At 39.9% G+C, this 16,162-nt stretch overlaps 1 protein-coding gene across 1 annotated transcript in view; it reads left to right on the top strand.

Annotated features, from left to right (window-relative positions):
- Positions 1-16,162, top strand: part of LOC130096968 (katanin-interacting protein) — a 29,013-nt gene that overhangs the window by 9,116 nt on the left and 3,735 nt on the right. Inside the window, exons 12-23 of the mRNA XM_056263651.1 lie at positions 1,756-1,962; positions 2,042-2,179; positions 4,779-5,646; positions 6,370-7,092; positions 8,562-8,770; positions 9,461-9,524; positions 10,693-10,870; positions 10,972-11,137; positions 12,787-12,980; positions 13,063-13,127; positions 13,372-13,482; positions 13,990-14,129. Coding sequence (XP_056119626.1) covers positions 1,756-1,962; positions 2,042-2,179; positions 4,779-5,646; positions 6,370-7,092; positions 8,562-8,770; positions 9,461-9,524; positions 10,693-10,870; positions 10,972-11,137; positions 12,787-12,980; positions 13,063-13,127; positions 13,372-13,482; positions 13,990-14,129 — 3,063 coding nt within the window. The remainder of the gene's footprint in view (positions 1-1,755; positions 1,963-2,041; positions 2,180-4,778; positions 5,647-6,369; positions 7,093-8,561; positions 8,771-9,460; positions 9,525-10,692; positions 10,871-10,971; positions 11,138-12,786; positions 12,981-13,062; positions 13,128-13,371; positions 13,483-13,989; positions 14,130-16,162) is intronic.

Here is a 16,162-nt window from a genome sequence, read left to right as displayed (position 1 = left end):
CTAAAAGGCATCGTGCAGCCCAAACCGTAAGGCCTAGAGACTTGAAACTCGGCCAGATGGTAGGCCTCAATTTGGGGAGGACCTATCAGAGTATGACCCCGATTGGCCCATAGGCGGCGCTACAGCAACCAAAAGTACTAACTTGTGTATAACTCCTAGACTGTTTGACTTAGAATCAAGGTCTTTACGCCACTGTGATCCTTGGCTCAAGACGGAAGAGGTGTATGTCTCCATTTGTATGTCTTGATGTCTTGATTTAGGCAGGAAACATTTTCTGCTATGTCGAATTTTGTCCCAAACCTACTCTTGCTAATTATAAATTGCAATTCTCTGGACTCTCTAGATCAATAATTATCGAAAAAAAGTTGAAATTTTGCATTTGGGTGGCTGTAACAGGATCATTTAGAAAAGCGGCGTGACAAAATACAGTCGAAAGCCTATAAATACTAAAGGAAAACGCAGAACTTCACAAAAATTGGTGAGCATATGTGACATAACATCATTAACAAGCATGCAAAATTTTATGGAGATCGGACCATGGCGCTATAACTGTTAAAAATCTTTAAAAGCATATATAAATTGCCTGTATTAACTGTAAATGGTCTGTTCCATCTATTATGTCAGTGGTTAAATGTATGCTAAATAAAACTTAATGTCTTTTGATGCTTTTGTGCTTTAACTGCTTGAACACCGCTAAATGCTGCTTGCAGCTTTAATCTGTGATTGTTTCTGAAGAGCACGAGCCCTCACGCATCATGCTGTGTGAAATAGAGACTGAACCGAACGTCAAAACACATGATACGCAAACTACAATTATCGGCTGGATAAAGCGAACCAGCGTCGCGATAGCAAAGTTTTGATGGATGCGGATTGTAATCAAGGTTAAGACGATGCAATGATGTCGTACAGTAGCAAGCGTGAGTCCGTGTATGTGAGCTGAGTGTTTAAAATGTAAACAAGCTCTTTGTTGTTGCACTGTACACATACTGTACACAGAATTCTGAAAAGTTTTGTTCTGGAATGTTATTTTTTTTTCATTGGTGCTTTAGTGTGCATAAATTTATGAATTATGGACTCCTTATATTATTTGTTTATTTGGTGTCCTTTTGGAGTCTCCAAGTGTCCTTTTTTTAGAATAATCCTTAAATCTGATGGTTTACTTTCCTGGATATAGCAAATGATGACTAAATAAATGTAACCAGATATATGTTTAATTGTTAATAATAAAAGTATGCGATTAATTGTACAATAGGGTGTGATTAATCACGGTTAATTTTTTTTAATCTTTTGACAGCCCTAATATATATATAGATAGATAGATATAGATATATAGATGGATATCAACCAGCCCTAATTATATAAATAATTTTAGATAAATATATATTTTTATTTAATTTGCTCTCAAAAAAATTAAAAAGTGTTTTTTTTTTTGTGGCCCCTCCTGTTAAAAAGACATGATCTGGATAAAGCAGCTATTGTTAGAAATGACATGCAAATTGTTTACTGCAAAATCAATAATTGTAAAAAAAAGACCACTTACTGCTTTTTACTGAATGAACACACAATTAGCTTAAAGATACCAATATAAAAACATGAAACACAAAAAATATGAAAATTATACAAAAAAATGCAACCTTCCTGTTAGTTATAATGAAAGCATTCACGAGCGTGTAGAAGAAAGAAACTCCAGCGTTTTGAGTGGTATTGAGTTTTACGTTGAGTTTGAATCATACGTTCTTTATTTCCATGACACAGAAGGACGTATCTCTGCAGGTGACGCCCACTCTTTATGTAACCATGGAGATCTTGTCAAACTGGGGTCACCCGGGCCAGGTCGGGCTCACAGAAGTTCAGTTCTTCTGTCCTCAAAGCCAAAAACTCTACGTGTCTCCACATGACCTGGACATTCGAAACACGGACCAGCCCGGGAATCTCGCTGCCCTCGTCAACGGGAAAACTAAAGTAAGCACTTTACTACCGTAGCCCACTAATTAATAATAATTGATGCATTCAAATTAGCATGTGGTCTGTATCTGTTTAGACCACAAAAGTGCGTCACATGTGGACGTGTCCGTTCCACCCGCCGGTCCAGCTGTATTTTATCATCAGGAATGTGGAACGATCCCCAGGCTTCAACATCTCTCGGATCAAAATTTGGAATTATAACCACAGCATTAATGTGAGTACAGCCGGAAGTACAAACACCCAGAACAGGAAGATAAAACACTATAAGTGTTTATTAAAAGCAAGAGCAACTGCTTCAATCCAAACGATCAATTCAGTCTTTGTCATCAAGAACGTTCTGCGCTTAGAAAACACACGGTCCACACATCAGTGAGCAGCTGTTTGGTTGGATTATAATAAACTCTGGTGCGATTGCTCTGTTAGTGCGGTTCATTTGAATAAGTGTGAACGCTGCCATCTGAACCCAGGTGCGCTACAAACAAGCACACTAAAAAGATGGCTCACGGTTTGCTTCCAAACGGACCAAAGACATGTAAACGAACAAAAAACGGGACATAATGTCACAGGACGCAACTCTTAAAGGGGTCATATAATGCCATTTTTGTACAAGCTAATATGATTCTTTAGGGTCTAAATTAAAAGTTTGTAATATACTTTAATTAAAAATTCTCATTAGTATTGTAAGAAAACACTTATTTTACCTGGTCAAAAACAGCTCTGTTTTCAGCACGCCGTTTCAGTGCATATGACTTTAAATGATAATGAGCTTTGCTCACTCCGCCTCTCTGTTCTGTGCGTACACGTTTGTAACACATTAACACAATAACCACGCGTTGTTCATTATAAACGTGGGATTATGAATTATATTGAGAACGTTGTACATAGAAAACATGCTGTAATGTACCCTGAGTGTAAACCGACGCATTCATCGTGAAGCGTGCAGCTGGCGATTTGCAAAGATTATATAAATATTAATATAAAGATTAATAAAACGTTACACTCACTTCCGTTCTTCTGAAGGTTCAGCAGGAAGATGAATAGGTTCCGATCCTTTATTCAGGAGCAGCTGCTTAGCAAAACCAGCTTTACACTGATCCTCGTTTATAAAGCAGTCTGGTGAGAAATGATTCGGCAAATATGAAAGCATTGACGTTGCTCGTGGGGAATATTCCCTTCGAAAACAAACTCAGCCACTGCGTCTTCAGCGGTTCAGATTTAGGAACATTAAAATGACTGCTGTGTTCGTTATTACACCCAAGAACAGAACACCACAATCGCTTAGACGCCATTCTGCTCATAGACAGTGCTCCAGCATATCAACAATGACCGCGCCGGTCCGCGCAGACTATGATTGACAGGACGAGCGAGGGCGGGTCTGTGTTGAAACTCCTGTGCTGACTCCTGTCAATCAACAATCGCGGGAGGAGCGTCCGTTTTATTGACGTCACAAAAACGAACGGCTCGATTTGAGGCAGGGGAAAACATATAAGGAGATTAAAACAAAAACACTGGATGGATTTTTATCATTATATGATGGTTGTGTACAGGCACTGCCAACACACATTTCAGTACAATCAACTTGTAAAAGTGCATGTACCATTATATGACCCCTTTAAAAGGACACAATGCTCAAGCAAAGCTGTTTTTTCTCGTAACAGTCGTGCTTCCTGACACTGTTTCTTCATAAGCTCTTCATGAGTTCTCAGCTAGTCAAAACACAATCATAGGCAGGCTACGCATATACAACGAGTGCTTTGTGTGTGTGTGTGTGTGTATGTAGAACAGTTGGAGATTAGCTGTAGGGATTAGCTGAGTTTATCTCCCCCACACCAGCGCTCCGTCAGTCTGATCACTGCACTCGTCTACGGCACAGAAGCTTCAACGTCTCTTTACACGTTCACTGATGTACAGACCCAGAGAGATTCAACGGTAGGGTGTGAATGGTGTCAGTGTGTGAGAGAATGTATGAGCGTGACAGTCTTATTCCTGATGTAAAGATGTCCTTCCTGGATCTGTTTTATTTCATTCCTAGTCTACAGTATTTAGTGTAGCATCCATCCATCCATCCATCCATCCATCCATATCCATCCATATCCATCCATATCCATCCATCCATCCATCCATCCATCCATCCATCCATCCATCCATCCATCCATCCATCCATCCATCCATCCATCCATCCATCCATCCATCCATCCATCCATCCATCCATCCATCCATCCATCCATCCATCCATCCATCCATCCATCCATCCATCCATCCATCCATCCATCCATCCATCCATCCATCCATCCATCCATCCATCCATCCATCCATCCATCCATCCATCCATCCATCCATCCATCCATCCATCCATCCATCGCTGTAACAAAGAAAGACAGAAATATATAAATATTGTACTGTAAAATGTACTACTCAAAGTAATAATAAAGGAGCGTAATACAACCAACCAATATATTTTATTTGATTTAATTTCTGTTGAAATTACAATTTCTATAAAAAAATTCAGTATCCAATTTCTTATTTAAAAAAAAAGTTGTTTTGTTATATTTTCATTTAATTACATCTTCCAAGATTGATTAAATTGTTCACGTTTTATGACTTAAAACAGATTTCTTGTGGCCCCAAATTAAAAGCTAGCTTTTCTGTGGAGTTATATTTACATTCATTACTGAGGTCTAACAAACATGTGGGATGCATTTTCCTCCCCAGTTATGGTGTGAGTATTGTGATAATTATAAATAAATTATAGCCACATTGGTAACACTCACATTTAGTGATCTATTTGAATATGCATGTGTTTGTTCTGACAGGATCTGGACGTGGGCGCTCGGCATGTTCGCTTGTATGTGAACAGCACTCTGGTCTTCGAGGGTCAGTTGGAGAAGGGTTGCGGTAACCAGGTCTTCGACTACAACAACTCCATTGAACTCCAGGAACCACATCTCCCAGAGTGCACCACTCCAAGCCCTGTCTCTTCAGGACACAGTCTGCAAGACTGCAGCCCACATGACCATGAGCCTCAGGAGTCGAATGCTGACATCCCAGTTGTAGAAACAAACCAGGACAAATCAGACAGTGACACTAACCTGGTTAACCCTGGCAGCTGTGTGGCGGCAATGCAAAGAGACTCTCCCCCTTTGGATCTCTCTTTACCCTCTGAACGCAAGGATGGGTTTCCACATGTGGAGGCGATGGAGACCGTGACCACGCAACCATCCTCCAGTCGGATCCCACTTTGGCTCCGGCCTGTGAATCTGAGCCCACCTCGGGAGCGAGAGCGACCTCAGTGGCTCCAACAGCAGAATACATCCCAACACAAATCCAAACACTCAGTGCTCCCTGAAATCTCGTGCAACCCCGTACGTGCCTGCAAAGAGGCCTCGAGCCACAAGGGGGCGCAGAGGACAGCGTCCCGTGAACTCCGTTCTGATTCCTTGGATTTGGACCCCGATTTGGGGCTGAATTATAGGCTAGAGGCCAAACATGAGAGAGACCTGAGCATGCAGACAGAACAAGAATCGCACTTAGAGCAACAGTTGAGTGATCGGTTGGACCAGGATTTGGACCTGTGGGACGAGCGCTTTGAGAGGACGGAGCGACCCGTCAGTGGCAGGAGAGGTTCAGCACGATCTCTACACAAAACACAACCCAACCACAGCAGCGACTTCACCGCAACAGGTGCATTTCTCAAAGTACACCAAAGCTACATCTGTATGTGCATACTAGCTGTCTAGAGTAGTATGCATGATTAAGGTTAGTGCTGCGCAAATCATGTATTTGCAAAACGATTTAATGGGGCATAAATTAAAAGATAGCTATTCTGTGACGTTTATGTTATGTTTACATTAATTATTGAGCTCTAACAAGCATGTGGAATGCGTTTACTTCCCCAGTTATGGTATGAAATAAACATTATGATAACTATCTATCGACTAATAATCAACTAAAATGTATATACTTTTTTTTGCCATTTTGCCCAGCCCAAGATAGTTCTCTTTTGATTCTTTTGCTGTAGAATAATGTCAAGGAATGTGAGTTAGAAGCTTCTACAGTTTTTTTTAACAATTGTATGAACCTACATTTCAAAACAAACTTTAAATCTGTAAATGAAAATTTGACTATTTACTTGCATAATCTCCTGTTTTTATAGTGCACTTTATCCCAAAGATGAAACTGTTTTTGTAATGTGTTTGTAAATCCCACTCTTTATATATATTTTTTTGTTGAAGATCATGATTCACTTGGAAGTATGTCAAGAACTAAAGTAAAATGATTTTTCAACAGTGCTTACTAGAAATGTGCAAATTGGGTTGCAGCCAATCATATTTCCCTTGTATTTATGCACCTTTTTAAGGCTAATGATCAGTCTTTTTATTAATTTGTTTGTTCTTGTTGCCGTAGAGGAAAGCAGCCCATCATCCGGCCATAACAGAAGACTCAAGCCTCATTGGTGTGAACCGGATGACCCGTTAATGGAATCATGGGACTCGTTAACAAAATTTAACCAGTGTCAGCGAGGGCGAATCTCCAACATGGGACTGGAAGGCGATATTTTTGATGAGTTTGTTCAGCGTCAGTCCCGCTCGACACCCGTCTCCACCCGTCGCCCCTCCGCTTCAGCTCTGCCTGGTTTTGACGACCCTGAAGATGACCCTCGCGACCCTGATGAGGACTTCGAGATCCCGGTTCTCCCGCAAGGTCGCCACCTCGTCGTTAACATCATGTCCACATGGGGCGACCGTCACTACGTCGGCCTCAATGGTATTGAGATCTTTTCCTCCACCGGTGAGCCGGTCAAACCAGTCCACATCACTGCCGACCCGCCTGATATCAATATCCTGCCGGCCTACGGGAAAGACCCACGGGTCGTTACCAACCTGATAGACGGCGTACACCTGACGCAGGACGACATGCACCTCTGGCTGGCTCCGTTCACCCCGGGCCGCAGGCACGTGATCTCCGTGGATCTGGGTGTTAGATGTTGCCTGGCAATGATCCGTGTTTGGAATTACAACAAGTCCAGGATACACTCGTTCAGAGGAGCAAGAGAAATGGAAATGAGTCTTGATGGACGTTGCATCTTCCAAGGGGAGATCGCCAAAGCTTCTGGAACACTCTCAGGAGGTATGGACAAAAAGATAATCGAAAGCAAAATGCTTGCTAATTAATTGCATTCCTGTAGCTCAAACAATAGACTTGGCTCTAGGAACACCAAGGCCATGGGTTAGATTTCCAGGGAATGCATGTACTGGTAAAATGAACACCTTGAATGCAGTGTAAATCGCTTTAGATAAAAGCATCTGCCAAATGCATAAATGGGTAGCGCTTCCTTTTACAGTACAGTACTTACGTGTACTTACAGTGTACTTACCTAGAAAGTACTGGCTAATATAAGGTAAGTACATGGGTTAGGGGTAGGTTCAGGGTTAGTACCTAGTTATTACCCAGTAATTGTAATTACTATAATAAGTACATAGTATGTACATGGGTAACAGGACTGTAAAAGGAAGCGTTACCCATAAATGTTAGGTGTGTAACAACATATCGTTTCACAATATATCACAATACAAAAATGCGACTATGTATGGTGTATAGTTCACCCAATATTTAAATTTAGCATCAAATATGGTAAACCCAGGAGGTCAGGCATTTGATCTCCCATGTTTACTAAAGACCCCCTGTGGTGAAAATCAAGTTTTTAATGTTGTTTTTAACATGTTTAGTTAGTGGTGTTTTTAATACGCTTTCGGACAAACTTCTGCCAATTCATCTGTCGTATTTCCCCCTCAAAACTGCAGTGAACCAAAGACGCGGTTTGAATCTGCCCGTTTCCGTCACAAACATGGAACCAATCCTGTCTGCATGCGGGCGGGGCTTTTCCTTTCATTGCTTTTAAGGGATGCTGATTTTTAGAAGGCAGATTTCTGACTCTGAGATGGCAAACGGGAACATGGTTTGTGTAACATTAGCAACACATTATTAGATGTTTGATAACAGTCAAGCCAAAGGCTAATTATATCAATTACCGTTATGTGTCCGACATTGTAGGGAGCATAACATAAAACATAAAACGCATTACTGTTCTGATACCTCGACCTGTAGACGAGCCTGTATAATTCACTCTTCCTCTTCTCAATCAGTTTCTGAAATTGCCAGAAATATGCTTTCGATATTTCCACTTGCCATTGTGTAGAGTTTACTACAGTTGACCAAGTGGATCAGGTAGTACGAGCTGGTGTGAGTGGAGGCGGGGACTAATTTGCATATTAATGGATCCATGTTCTAAATTAATCAAGGGTGTAGAGTTCAATTTAAACTATTTTAAGGCATGAAGAAATTATTTTCACAGAAAAAAACACTTAAATGTGTCATTTTGATGATCAAAGATGATGTTTAAGGGATACTTTTATTGACTGCAGAGGGACTTTAATATTATTAATAAATTAAAAATAAAATACATATTTAACAAAATACTACCCAGAAGGATATATATAATTACAACTCTATTTTGGCTGTGTTTAAATCATCGTGAGAGTATCGTATTGTGAGATCAGTATCATATTGTGACTTCATCATGGTTTTGTTTTCTTCAGCACTGGATCAGTTTGGAGATACTATCCTGTTCACCACCGATGATGACATCCTGGAGGCCATGGCCCGGTTTGATGACACGTTTGGGGGTGAGCTGGAGATGGATGGGGCGAGCGTGGAGGAAGAGGAGCTGCAGCGCCCGCGTACGGCTGACGGGGAAGGAGAGGAGAGACCCTTCACACAGGCCGGCTTCAGGAGCAAGGAGACTCCGGTGTGTGTCAGGGGGATGCTGCTTTGGAAGCGCTCGTTTCATAGATACTTTTTGCCTCCATATAAATGTATTTAGTAACATTTAAACTACAGTCTTTTTTTAAAGAAATGAATGCTTTTATCAAGGATGCATTAAATTGATCAAAAGTGACTGTGAAGACATTTATAATGGTACAAAAGCTTTCAATTTCAAATAAATGCTGTTTTTTTTTTTTACATTCTATTCATCAAAAAATGATCCGTTTCCACAAAAATATAAAGCAGCACAACTGTTTTCAACATTGATAATCAGAAATGTTTCCTGAGCAGCAAATATTAGAATAATTTCTGAAAATGTCATTTTACATCCTAAGAGGTTAGCATGCAGTGTCAAAAAGATCTTTTAAAAGTCTGCCTTCAAGCTGCAGTAATTTTTCCAGAAAATCCATCAAAATCCCAATGAAGCAAAATTGAGTTTATTTACAAATAGAAGTTTGAAAGGTACAGGAGCAAAGGCTACCGTATCGTAAGTGTGAGGGAAAGGGATGGCCTTGGACATGAAGATGCAATTGTTTGAGTTGCATGAAACCAAATACATGACATTATGAATGGAGGAAATAAAATGTAGTATGCAAATAAAATAAATACTATTATAAATGCAGGATACATATATAAATAGCACCTTTTAAATTTAAATTGTGTTTTGCTTCAGATGGATCTGGACTGCATCCCCTCCGCTGAACCGTGTGCTGATGCTGGACTTTACACTGGCAGCAGTGAGTATCAGTCAATCACAGTACAAAAGCACAAATCTCACACACAATGCCTGAGAAAAAATAATCTTTATTCAGACGCCATAAAAATACAAAAGTGCTCAGTGCAAAGACAAAACATTTTTTGATATCACATCATCATCAGTGTCTACACACACACATATATATATATATATTAGGGCCGTCAGTTAAACGCGTTATTAACGGCGTTAACGCAAACCCATTTTAACTGCGTTATTTTTTTATCGCGCGATTAACGGTCATTTTGGCCTAGCAAACTTTGTAGTTTTTTCACATGCTTTTGCAACTGGTCGCGGCGCTGCGCTATGAAACCCATTAATTTCAATGGCTTGATCTAGCTAGATCGGAAACAAAACAACAGGTACGCCGCACACACTTGTTTGGGTTTGCGAGCCGGCCTAATAGTTGGTTAACGTTACGTTTTGAGTGGATGACGAGCGCGAGACGCCGAAATGGATGCCAATAAGATTCTGAATGGAAAGTTTACTTTTAAAAAGTTGCCAAATGGTTCCATTGACGAGACCAAAGTGATCTGTGTGTTTTGTCGTTGTGAACTGAGCTATCATCATCGCAGCACGTCCAGTCTGAAATACCACTTGATGGCCAAGCACACACACACACACACACACACACACACACACACACACACACACAGCTGATGCGAATTCTCCGCCCCCTCTTCAATATCAGGACCTCGTCAGTATTTCTTTCACCCTTTTATTGATGGACAGTGTTACATTGTGTGAGAGATTATTTGCTCCAAGTGAGAATATTAGTGTGAAATTGAACACAGTATATGCCAGTGTTGTTTTCAATAAAAAACATTTGCACAAAGCAAGCTTTTCCGATCCACTTTTCCATGTTGATAAGAGCATTAAAATGAGAAAAAATAATCAAGAGACATTTAGAATAGATAAAAATGTGCGATTAATCGCAAGTTAACTATGACATTAATGCATTTGTGTTCGTCATCGATACAAGAAAGATCCGATACATTATCCAGCTGGTGATATTAACTGTGCCGTGTTTATTTTCTGCATTTATTTCATTTATTTTCTGTAAAGCTGCTTTGGAATTGTGTGTTTTGTGAAAAGCGCTGTACAAATAAATGTGAATTGAGTAGAATCCATTAACTCTGATGTGTTTGTAGTTCTGCAGGTGAATCTGATGTCGTCGTGGGGGGATCCTCACTATGTGGGATTGACAGGGTTAGAGGTCGTTGGTAAGGGCGGTGACAGTATCTCTCTTGATGTCTCTATGGTAACAGCATCACCATGTGACCTCAATGACCTCCCAGAGTACAGCAATGACCTTCGAACTCTGGACAAGTCAGTGAATCCGGACTTTCTCTTTCGGAGACGTTCTGTGTATTCTAATTGAAATGGAAAGTATTCGTGGGTGATTAAATCCTTTTTTCTTTCTCTCTCAGGTTGTTTGATGGGATGAATATCACGTCAGATGATAAACACATGTGGCTGATTCCCTTCACATCTGGCTCTGATCACACACTCACCGTGAGGTTCGATCAGCCGCAGACGATCACCGGATTCAGAATATGGAACTACAACAAATCGCCTGAAGACTCTTACAGAGGGGTGAGAATTAAAGCTGGGCTTTGTTATTCAACCAAGTTTGGTACAAAACTTTTGCTTTGCAATTCAACAGCTGTGTGATCAAGTGTTCGTAAAGTATCCCTATTATGCTATTTTAAAGGTTCCTAATTGTGTTTGGGAGTCTCCTACAATAGGTTTACATGCATTAACCTCCTGGGACCCAAGAATAGACTTTTGTCCACTGTAGTGGACATTATATTTTAGTGACTTTCTCTGACATCATACATGTCACATGACACAACCTGGGTGTCCTGTAAAGAGCCCATTCAGGACTTTTCAGAGATACCAAATGTTTGGAGGTTTCACCATGAAAACAACTTCTCCTTGGTCTTTAAAAATGTCTGACATTAATTTAGTGATCAAATGTAGCATTCTTATGGAAATATGATAATATATTGTAATTATAATTTAAATTGGACTACTTTTTCAAATTGTATTTCATAAAACAACATCTCAGGAAAATGTTAAGGGGTTTCAAATAAAAAAAAATACTTTCTGTTACAGAACAGGGCATTGATTTCAAACGTGTCCACTGTAGAGGACATCAGGACTTAAATCATGTTTATCAGGCATTCTGGGAGACACAACAAGTGAATATGGAAATAAATTATACATCAATATTCCTATGAAATATTAGATATTATTATTAAAATGTTGCCAATTATTACTCCAATTATTACACTTCTTTTTTCATTAAATGTTGCTCCAAGAACACATTAATGTGCAAATTAGATACAGTGTATAGATGCATTGCATTGAATGGGAATATTAATTTATGGCCATTTTACCCACATGTTGCAAAAAGTAAAATGGTGTATCAATTCATTCCATTATTTCTTTCATAACATAGTTGAGAATAATCTTTATACAAATTTTGGTTGAAAAAATCCTGAAACCCCAAAATTTATTGGTGATTGAAAAAAAATCCCATTGTTTTTGCCTATACATATAATTTCATGTCATTTTATTTTTTAAACAACTTAGTCCTGGCGTCCACTAGCATAACGTATGAATAAAATATTATTTTATATATTTGTTTTTTTTACCATTTGTTTATTGTGCTCTAAACAGTGTGATGACATGGAAAAAAACTAATTTCAAAAAACTTTTTTTTCTGGGTCTCAGGAGGAAAAAACACACATTTTCTTATAATATCCATTGCAGCATCAGCTCTTTTCTCACAATGTCTGAAATGGTTTAATCAAGGATTCGGTCTCTTTAAACCCCTCCTTTCCGAGAGCTTGCTCTGCTCTGATTGGTCAGACGGCCCAGTCTGTCGTGATTGGTCTACTGCTTAAAGAGTGTGTCAGAAATGAAACGTCCATTAGCATATCTGAAGTTCAGCTCTTCCTCAGCACTTGATACACAGTAATACGAACCGTAACGATGGTGTCGGTTTAACTGCATCAATTTGAGTCCTAAATCTAAAGTGCATCAAAGTGGATTTGCTTTGGCGGCAGAAAGCAGTTCAGAATTGGTTCTTTTTTTTTTGTTGAGCCGCGACAATAATCCATTTATTCTGTGCAGTGTGATCTTTGAAACTTTCCAGACCTTCACAAACAGCTATAGTACACTACATAAGCACACACTGCTTTAAGCACACACATCACGTGCTCATGTGTGTCCTCCAGGTGAAGGTTGTGCACGTGTTCCTGGACGGAGCGTGTATTTCTCCTCTCGAGGGGTTTCTCATTCGCAAAGGTCCGGGGAATTGCCACTTCGACTTCGCACAGGAGGTGTTGTTCATAGACTACCTTCAGTCCAACACGAGCACTGCCGCCCTCACTGCCACCAGCAAAAACACCGATGACACGCATGCTCACTGGTACAGCAAGCTTCGGATATTATTACGCACGTCTTTGCTTAAAAAATGTTAGATGATAAGACAAGACAATGTGTGCTTTCAGGGGTGGGACCCGGAGAGATGAGTTGGCCAGTATGGATTATGAGGCTCCATTGAGGCCGTGTGGATGTATCCTCACTTTTGCTTAATTTACGGTTCACTAAAAATATCAGTTCCTCACATTACATCTGTCCTGATGGCACATTCTTTAAAAAGACGTGTTGGAAGCAAAGTTAACACTAGTAACAGTATTAGTCATAAATGTATTATTTGTCATTACAAAAGGTATTTTCCATTTTTCCATTGATCCATGCATTTGGATAATTTCTGTGTGTGTATGTGATGAGTTTTTCCTTGACTGAATGTGTGTCAGTTATCTTCCAGTTGCAGTTGTTGACAACGTGGGGCGACCCGTACTACATCGGCCTTAATGGACTGGAGTTTTATGACCAGAACAACCAGAAGATCCCGCTCAGTGACAACAGTATCCTTATGAGCACATGCATACAGTGGCCACACTTTACATTTTTAATAAAACATATTTTTTTTAAGCCATTTTCATTATGAGGACTCAGGAAATGTCCTCGTAAACCACATTAGTCTAATATCCATGTCATTATACAAATGTGTGTCCTCTTAAATCATATAAACTTGCACACACACACACACACACACACACACACACACACTTCTCTTTTGTAGAGCTGCTTTATTGTTGAGTTGAATGAGTTTGTTTTATAACTGATGAACTTTGCAACATTGTCACTATTATTGAATATGAGCTGTTATGACACTGTTATCTTCTGTAGAGCTGCTTTACTGCTGACATTGAATTTGTTTCATAATTGATGTATATTGCAACATTGACAGTTATTGTCCTTTTAAGCTGCTTTGAAACAATCTGTATTGTGTAAAGCGTTATATGAATGTAACTTAGGATTTAGACACTTAACAGCTTTAAGATAATTTTCTTGAACAGTTTGTCACGCAGACATCGCTGCGTTCCCTGACAGCGTGAATGTGTTAGATAACGTGTGTGGCGACGTCCGCACACCTGATAAACTGATAGATGGGATCAATAACACACATGATGGGCGACACATGTGGCTCACACCAGTGCTGCCTGGACTGGTGAGGACAATCTGAGATCATACACTCTTAGAAGAAAAGGTTTTAATGTGGTTCCATAGAGAACTCAAGGGTTCTTGACTCAATATAAAGAACCCTTTATGCCAAAAGGTTGTATATGAGGGGAGATGTCTTAAATGATTGCATAATACTAATGTTTAACACAGGGGTCTCAAACTCATCTTAACTGGGGGCCGCTGGAGGTGGAGTCTGGGTCAGGATGGGCCGCATCAAGGATTCCACAAAAAAATAGTATTCAAGTATTCCAAAAAAGGAGCACAACTGATCCAATCTTCTCAATATTTATTATTAACGTTTGTTCTGAACTGTTCCTCTGAATTTGAACATTCCTTTCTGTACATGATTGGTTCTTCATGAGCCGTCCTTCTGACAGTTGAAGTTCATTTTTACAAACTTTCTTTGTCTATAACACATATTTGTGATATTCATATTTGCTTATGTCCTTTTTATTTTCTTTATACAACACATTAATGATATTGAATGTTTTTTTTTTTTTTTTGGAAGGCACATTTCCTTTTATTATACTTAGAAAAACAATTATTGCTTTTGAAATACAAATATTTGCAGTCATGTCTGCCCGTCTTATTGAATTCTTTCTACACATGTATAGTGTCTCAAATTACTGACTGCACAAATCAAAGCAAACCTTCTTATCAACCTGTTGGACACATATTACAAGCTCAAAATGATTATTCTCACATTGTTTTAGAGCAGGGTCTCTCTCCAACACGTCGCTCGCGAGCTATCAGTAGCTCATGGGCTGATTGGTGGTAGCTCGCCAAGGGGCCTGTTCACATATCGCGCTCACATATTTTGCGCGCTCAAGTTCGTTATTTCAAATGTAGGCGCGCGGCAAGAATTTTTTCCAGGCGCAGTATGTTTGTACTTCGCGGTTGTCTATGACAACTGTTGACAACAAACCGACCGTATCACGAGACTATCTATGGTAGCCCATAAGGGATACATTTTTTTATAAAACGCGGCACACGCAACGACGGGCCGCACTAACATTAAAGTGTCTATGTCAGGTTAAATTTTTTTTTTTAGATATATTAAATAAGGGTTAGATGTCTGAGTGAAAATGTAATTATCATTAAAATTATTACTGTAATTACCCTACAGTAAGCTTTATAGCCATTTCTGTCAAGATCATATTTTTAAAACACAGCTGAGCTGTGACGTCAGAAGAGGGAGTCGTGCCACAAACGTTCTATTCAAGAATGGGGAGTTTTGACTCTGAGCACTGTGAGCAGATCCAAAATCCCCCTCAAAATCCCCCCACAGCCATACACTTTTGAGCCTCCCAGGCGTGAGACAGATGAGGAGGCAAACAGAAATTTAAATAATTCCTATCGAAGAAACATAAATATCTGGTGTGAAGATAACCAGTGGAGAGTTGGGCAGGTGTATATACCGGTAGGCATAACTTAGAGGTGGAACCATGTATTCGTATTGAACCGAAACGGTACGGGCGTCACGGTTCAGTGCATGAATACACGAGTATAAAAATAAATAAGAATACACGAGTATAAAAATAAATAAAACTCGCGTGCAAATTAATTAATGCGGAACTACTGTTAGATACGCGGGTTATTTAGGGACACATAATCTGTAGCTCCGCCTTAGCTCTGAAGCTCCGTGGCTATAATGAACAGGCTTCGATGTCAAGATTGCAATGCTGGAATATGTTGGTGTTGGTGTGTGTGTGAAGCAGCACTGAAGTAGCGAGAGAGAGAGAGAGAGAGACGCGAGAGAGAGAGACGCGAGAGAGAGAGAGAGACAGACACGCGGGCGCGATCGAACAGTGGAAACATAAAAACTGGAAGAAATGTGCGCTGCAAATGACCGAAATCTTGGATACCGAAGCAGCACTGAAGTCCACGCGTTTGGTACGAACAAAGTTGACCCAGGCACGGAACACAGACCTGCTTTTTTGGGGAAAAGTGGACTCTGTGACCGGTTTTAACTGTGTTTTAGCACCCAGCACAAACGCAGTAATTCACCATTGTGAAAAT

This window comes from Rhinichthys klamathensis, unplaced genomic scaffold (assembly GCF_029890125.1).
Source record: "Rhinichthys klamathensis goyatoka isolate OS25496 unplaced genomic scaffold, OSU_Roscu_1.1 h1tg000209l_1, whole genome shotgun sequence".
Taxonomy (NCBI): Eukaryota; Metazoa; Chordata; class Actinopteri; order Cypriniformes; family Leuciscidae; genus Rhinichthys; species Rhinichthys klamathensis.
The sequence above is the reverse complement of the archived record's forward strand: the minus strand, read 5'-3'. Positions and strand labels throughout refer to the sequence as shown.